Genomic DNA, 6,986 nt, shown 5'->3' with positions numbered 1-6,986 from the left:
CTGCTCAGATGTTGCATGCATCAACCAATGGTTGCGTGCCACGTCAACGACTGTGTCATCGACTAATGGATTGCTATAACATATGATGTGGTTCGCTAATACGTTAAATACCTACCCAGGCATTCTAAGATCTGGCAGGCATCAGCAACACCTAGACAAAAGAATGCACCCTTTATGTTTGTATGTACTAACACATTACAGCGTGACATGGCAATTACACAATTATAAATCTAGGAGTTTTTGTTTCTTTGAGATTCATTTAACTGGGTCAACTAAGACTCTCTCTCTAGAATTACAAACGTAATACTATAATGACTATACTGGTCCATTCTTAATAAATCATGCATGTATATTAATAAATTAAATTGACATCAACACAATATAATAGCCATAGCTAGTTTATTTATTTATTCAAAGCTTTCCATGTGAGAGGTATAATAAATCATTGAAATGTTTTTTATTTTTTGTTTAACTAGGCAAGTCAGTTAATAAAGACCAAATTCTTATTTACAATGACGGCCTACCCCGGCCAAACCCTAACAATGCTGGGCCAATTGTGCACCGCCCTATGGGACTCCCAATCACAGCTGGTTGTGATACAGCCTGGAATCAAACCAGGGTCTGTAGTGATGCTTTTAGCACTGAGATGCAGTGCCTTAGACTGCTGCACCACTCGGGAGGTTATCCTACTTGGGATTTAAGGACTTATTATAACTATGTAAATCTGTGCTGTAAAATGTTAATTTTCATTATGAGAACATATAAGCAGATTGAAATACAAGAGGACAGATGTAGTAAACAGAATTCAGTACAGCCTACTGGCCATCATTTACTATGAAATACTACATTGCAAATCTCTACCTCATTAATTCCCTCAACCATTGAGGGAGTGAATGTCATAATCTGAAATTAAGCCACTTTAGAAATATCACATTGTGGAAGGGACATAGCGAAATTCAACACATATATCAGTGTTCCAATTCAATATATTGCAGATGCAATTCCTGTATCTCACCACAGTGGGGTAGTAGAACTGAAGATCTGTGACTGGATTTCTCTCTTTCAGTGGAAAGGGAGTTGCCAAAAAAGGGGCCACATTGAGCTCCTCTAAAATCCTGCTGCCGATGCATCACGTGAGGCAGGTGGGGCGGAGCGCCACCAATATCCAAGAGATTTGCATGCAAATCTGTTATTTCCTGTCACAACAGTATATAAGTGCATTAAATGTGTTGCCAGTGTAGTGTACTGGTTTCGATGCATATGAGCTTTGTTGATTGAGTTTGGCCAGTCAATATTTGAATTTTAAAATCACCACCGCTGCTGTACATTCCTTCTGAGGAAGGGTGGAAAGACCGCAGGAACTGTGGTCAGGAAATGAAACATAAATACACAAACCTAGCACATACCTTTCAAAAGTAGGCATGGAGAGAAAAATATGCCTTTCCTTCTACTAGTATAGCACGTCCATAAGCCTTGTGGAAATGAGTGCAACGTCCTTCAGCTGTTTAACTCTAACGTTATGCAACAGTAAGAAAACAAAACCACAAGTACATTGCTCAATGACAAATATTTATAAGACTGTGGAAAGAATTGTTTCTTCAGCATTTTTGTGGTCCGATTTGATGTTGAATTCCACTGTGAGATTGATGGTTCTGTCTATTAGCCATTGACAGACATAACCATGGAGATAATTCATAGTTTAGTAGATTAGTTGGTGGTGGGTGCCCTGCATGGTGCTGCAAATGCAGTATTGTTTTTCAACTGACTGATACAGCACCTATCATCAATTCATAACAAAAAAACAACAACTCTTTGGTTCAAAAGTTATCCTGCCATTTTAGACTTTAAAACGGCAATATGTAAATTTTGTGGCGACCCAACCAAATTCACATAGAAATTTGTGTCATAGATCTGTCATTGTCATCGAAAGCAAGTCTAAGGAGTGGTAGATCTGGTCTATGTGCTCCAATTCTATGCTTCCCGTTCTTTAGTTTCGTTTTTGCGTCTTCTTCTTGCGGTTTTGTACACCAGCTTCAAACAGCTTAAAATACTATATTTTTGGTTATCGAAAATATATTTCACAGCGATTTAGACGGTACAATGATTCCTTACACTAAACTTGCTTGTTTTGACACATAAACTGAAATTAGGCGAACTATTCAAATTTTAGCAACATAGTACATCTTTAAAATGAGCAATGTGAGCACTTTCTCCAAAAGTGAATGCAGGAAATGTGAGCAGGTTGCCACCAGTCTCTCCTGTGGGGTCAACTAAACTCTCTCTCTATGGTCTCCATCAGGTCCACTTCTGATCCATCATATAGGATGACGGGCATGGAAAGAGAGGGGTCGTGGCTATCGGCAGGGACTCTGGGAAGGAACAGAGAGATATGTCAGAAATTGTTATAACAAGAAATTGACTCGCAGAGAGAGTTTCAGAAATGGGCCTAGATGAAAGCAATAGTTTTATAGATGTGATGCGTAATGGATACAGTCAGTGTGTAATGTGCACCATAGAGGCAATATAGCCTAGGCCTATTTCACAATAACTTCTAAGTGTAATTCAATATTTAATCATCATCTTTTTTTATAGCATATTCTCATGTTTAAAAGTATCTTAATAAATTAGCCACAATAAAGCAGTTTGCAAGTGTTTTGCTAACATGTAACTAATCTGATCTGCCCAAAGGTTTGGTATTTTGTTATGCTCAAGGTGAATTTGATCTTGCCCGATCGGCAGTTACTCACGAGTCTGATTCTGAGCGAGGCACTGACTCCACACAAGTCCCCTTTGTCAAGAAGTCCTGTTGAGAGTTTTGACAATAGAGTTGTCAGAGAACACCATACAGTCCCTTCAGAAAGTATTCACACCCCTTGACTTTTTCCACATTTTGTTGTGTTACAGCCTCAAATTAAAATGGATAACATTTAGATTTTGTTTCACTGATCTACACACAATACCCCATAATGTTGAAGTGGAATTATGTTTTTAGAAATGTTTACAAATGAATAAAAAATGAATAGCTGAAATGTCTTGAGTCTATAAGTATTCAATCCTTTTGTTACAGCAAGGCTAGATAAGTTCAGGAGTAAAAATGTGCTTAAAGGTGCAATATGCAGAAATTGCTCTGCCATATCCTGGTTGCTAAAATTCTAAGAGTTCGCCTAATTTCAGTCTATGTGACAAAACAAGCAATTTGTAGTGTAGAGAAACATTGTGCCATCTAAACCGCTGTGAAATATATTTTCAATAATCAAAAATATTGTCTTTTCCGCTAGTGTACAAAACTGCAAGTAAAAGACGCAAAAACTAAACTTAAGAATGGGAAGAATAGAAATAGCACACACAGAACAGATCTACCGCTTAATAAACTTGTTTTCAATGAGAATGACAGATCCATAACACACTTTCTATGTGAATTTGGTCGGGTCGCCCAAAAAAGTATTTCAGCTTTAACAAGTTACATAATAAGTTGTATTGACTCACTCTGTGTGCATTAATAGTATTTAACATGATTTTTAAGTGACTACCTCATCTCTGTACCCCACACATATGTAATGTCCCTATGTCGACTGGTGAATTTCAAGCACAGATTCAACCACAAAGATCAAGGAGGTTTTCCTATGGTTCGCAAAGAAGGACACCTTTTTGGTAGATGGGTAAAAAAAAGCTGACTTTGAATATCCCTTTCAGCATGATGCAGTTATTAATTTTACACTTTGGATGGTGTATCCATACACCCAGTCACCGCAAAGATACAGGCACCTTTCCTAAAGAGAAAGGAAACCGCTCAGGAATTTCACCACGAGGCCAATGTCGATTTTAAAACAGTTACAGAGTTTAATGGCTGTGATAGGAGATAACTGAGGATGGATCAAACAGCTCATCCACAATACTAACATAAATTACAGAATGAAAAGAAGGAAGCCTGTACATAATACAAATTATCCAAATGTTGCATCCTGTTTGCAATAAGGCACTAAAGTCATACTGCAAAAAAATTGGCAAAGTTATGTACTTTTTGTCCTGAATACAAAGTGTTATATTTGGGGCAAATCCAATCCAACACATCACTGAGTACCACTCTTCATATTTTCAAGAATTGTGGTGCCTGCATCATGTTATGAGTATGCTTGTCATCGGCAAGAACTACGAAGTTTCTAGGATAAAAAGAAACGGAATAGAGCTAAGCACAGGCAAAATCAGAGGAAAACCTGGTTCAGTCTGCTTTCCAACAGACACTGGGAGACAAATTCACTGTTCAGCAGGACAATAACCTAAAACACAAGGCCAAATATACACTGGAGTTGTTTACCAAGACGACATTGAATGTTCCTGAATGGCCTAGCTACAGTTTTGACTTAAATCGGCTTGGAAATCTATGGCAATACTTGAAAAATATATATATTTTTTTGTTGTTGTTTATTTCACCTTTATTTAACCAGGTAGACCAGTTGAGAACAAGTTCTCATTTACAACTGCGACCTGGCCAAGATAAAGCAAAGCAGTGCAACAAAAACAACAACACAGAGTTACACATGGGCTAAAAAAAACTTACAGTCAATAACACAATAGAAAATCTGTATACAGTGTGTGCAAATGAAGTAAGGAGGCAAGGCAATGAATAGGCCATAGTGGCAAAGTAATTATAAAACATGTCTGTCTAGCAATGATCAACAACCAACTTCATTTGTCAAGGGGTGTGAATACTTTCTGAAAGCACTGTATATGGTTTGCAGAAAACTTTACAATAAAAAAATGTAATCAGTTAAGAATGCCATTGGTTAAGTAGTTTTAACATTTTATATAACAGGAAATAATAAATCAAATGCTGTCAATTTGATTATGCTCGTCCATCACCACTAATGAGAATGAGCTAAAATAATATTCTTACATTTTCCCGAGAGGCGCTTGGGAGCTGAATGTGTGTATCTTTGGAAAAGTGGTGAAAGACATGCTTGTCCTTGTTGATGACTTCTACAGAACCGTTATAAGGACAATGTGCCCCCGTCCCTTCCGACAACTCAGAACTCTGCAAGTGAGGGGTTGAATTGAAATCGCTTTCATTGTGGACCCGTCTGGAGTTACAGAATCCATACGTGTCTGACCCGATTAAAAGCGTCTTTGCAAAAGTTTTCCTTTTGGAACGCATTTCCCGATTGTTATATTCCTCTAGAACCCGGTCCAGTTCCACATCAACGTCATAATCCTCTACTGAAAATTCCGAGTCGTGTCCTTCACTGTGGCAGTCTAGTTGTTGCGCTATGTTTCGTGACTGATTGAAGTTCGTCAATTTGGGTATCTTCAATGGTTTGAACAAGTGACTTTCCTCGTTCGAAACATGGACTGTGTTGTCATCTCTTTTGAATGCGTTTATCTCTTTGACACTCGCAGTTGCAACCTTCTTTCCACAACTACTACCGCTACCCATGTTGTTGTTGTCCCTTGGCACCAGGCTGTAAAAATGTACGAGGCACAGCAAAGGCACGCTCCCATTGCCAGTTCCCTTGGCCCCCCACCAAGTAATCCAAGAACTCAGAAGTTAGGTCAAAAATTAACTTGCCTCCACTCAATAGATCACCAAAAAATGTGGTTCACTTACGCACTCGGGGGAAAGCGGTCCTTCTGTCTGTGGCGCAATGGAATCATACAAACACAAATAAAAAGTGTGAAATAATTTGATTCAATCTAGACGTCTACCGGTAGCTTGCAAAGCGCAGTCAAGCCATCCGCGCGTCAGCCTCCTCCTAAATTTGTGTGCGCGAGTACACAACACTTTACGGTATCACGTCTTTTCTGACTGATTCGGATGCGCTCTCATGCGCAGTCAGATATAAATGTACAGTAGGTACTGTACAAATCATTCAAAGCAAACAGTTTGAAACACATTTCTTCAATATTCGTTTCATAACAGTTTGGCCTTATCAAAAATGACTTTGATATTATGGGTAGAGTGAGGCTGCAAAGGCTGCAGAAGCCTACCAGGGTGCTGTTTACCAAATGTGAAAGAAAAATGTCTTTACAGTCGTGACACACAAATACAGTAGACACACACACTCACGCACTCACAACATTTTAAACTTAGATTGGTCCCTATGTCCAAAAAATTCACAGTAAAAATGTCTGGTATACTTTTTGTTGAGATGTGTGCGACTAGTAGATCATTAATCCAGTGTGATGACCATTGCATAGCAGAAGAGGCCTAGTGCTAAGCAACTAAGTGAAATTATTTGAATCCTAATTCATAATTTTTTTTTTGTGAGCGCAATGCACAGTTTCTCTAGAGATAAATCAGATCAAGCTGGAACTGTGCAATGTAGTTGTCACGTCCTGACCATAGTGCTTATGTGTTTTGCTTGTTTTAGTGTTGGTCAGGACGACGTGAGCTGGGTGGGCATTCTATGTTGTGTGTCTAGTTTGTCTGTTTCTGTGTTCAGCCTAATATGGTTCTCAATCAGAGGCAGCTGTCAATCGTTGTCCCTGATTGAGAATCATATATAGGTGGCTTGTTTTGTGTTGGGATTTTGTGGGTGGTTGTTTTCTGTGTCAGTGTTTGTGCCACACGGGACTGTTATGGTTAGTTCTTTTGTTATTTTGTAATTGTATATTGTTTTCACGTTCATTAAATCATGGAAACTTACCACGCTGCACATTGGTCCTCCGATCCTTCTCGCCTCTCCTCGTCTGAGGAGGAGGACGACTTAGACTGCCGTTACAGAACCACCCACCAAACCCGGACCAAGCAGCGTGGCAACGGGCAGCAGCGACAGCAGCAGCGGTACCAGGAGGAATGGACATGGGAGGAAATTCTAGATGGTAGAGGACCCTGGGCAGAGCCAGAGGAGTGTCGCCACCCCAAAGCGGAGCTGGAGGCAGCAAAAGCGGAGAGGCGGCATTATGAGGCGCTAGCAAGGCAGAGCGACTGGAAGCCAGAGAGGCTCACTCAAAAATTTCTTGGGGGGGGGGGGGGGGGGGGGGGGGGCAAA

The 6,986-nt window shown here is 39.7% G+C and overlaps 1 protein-coding gene across 1 annotated transcript; it reads right to left on the bottom strand.

Moving 5' to 3' along the window:
* Nucleotides 1-382: 382 nt before the first annotated feature.
* LOC129811850 (uncharacterized) lies at nucleotides 383-6,587 on the bottom strand. Its single transcript, XM_055863524.1, has 3 exons — nucleotides 4,895-6,587; nucleotides 2,748-2,803; nucleotides 383-2,369 (listed from the first exon to the last, which is right to left on the bottom strand). Exons 1-3 carry the CDS (start codon nucleotides 5,429-5,431, stop codon nucleotides 2,267-2,269), a joined length of 696 nt encoding a protein of 231 aa, XP_055719499.1. The 5' UTR covers nucleotides 5,432-6,587; the 3' UTR covers nucleotides 383-2,266.
* Nucleotides 6,588-6,986: the final 399 nt, after the last annotated feature.

Source organism: Salvelinus fontinalis, chromosome 15 (genome assembly GCF_029448725.1).
Source record: "Salvelinus fontinalis isolate EN_2023a chromosome 15, ASM2944872v1, whole genome shotgun sequence".
Classification (NCBI taxonomy): Eukaryota; Metazoa; Chordata; class Actinopteri; order Salmoniformes; family Salmonidae; genus Salvelinus; species Salvelinus fontinalis.
Note: the sequence above shows the minus strand (reverse complement) of the source record. Positions and strands in the feature narration are given on the sequence as shown.

Bases quoted from the DNA above. Each gene is read 5' to 3' on its own strand.
- LOC129811850 (XM_055863524.1), bottom strand. From the start codon at position 5,431: ATGGGTAGCGGTAGTAGTTGTGGAAAGAAGGTTGCAACTGCGAGTGTC. The intron at 2,804-4,894 runs GTAAGAATATTA...AACTCTCAACAG, and splicing joins CAAGCGCCTCTCGGGAAAAT to GACTTCTTGACAAAGGGGAC. The intron at 2,370-2,747 runs GTGAGTAACTGC...GTTCCTTCCCAG, and splicing joins CCTCGCTCAGAATCAGACTC to AGTCCCTGCCGATAGCCACG.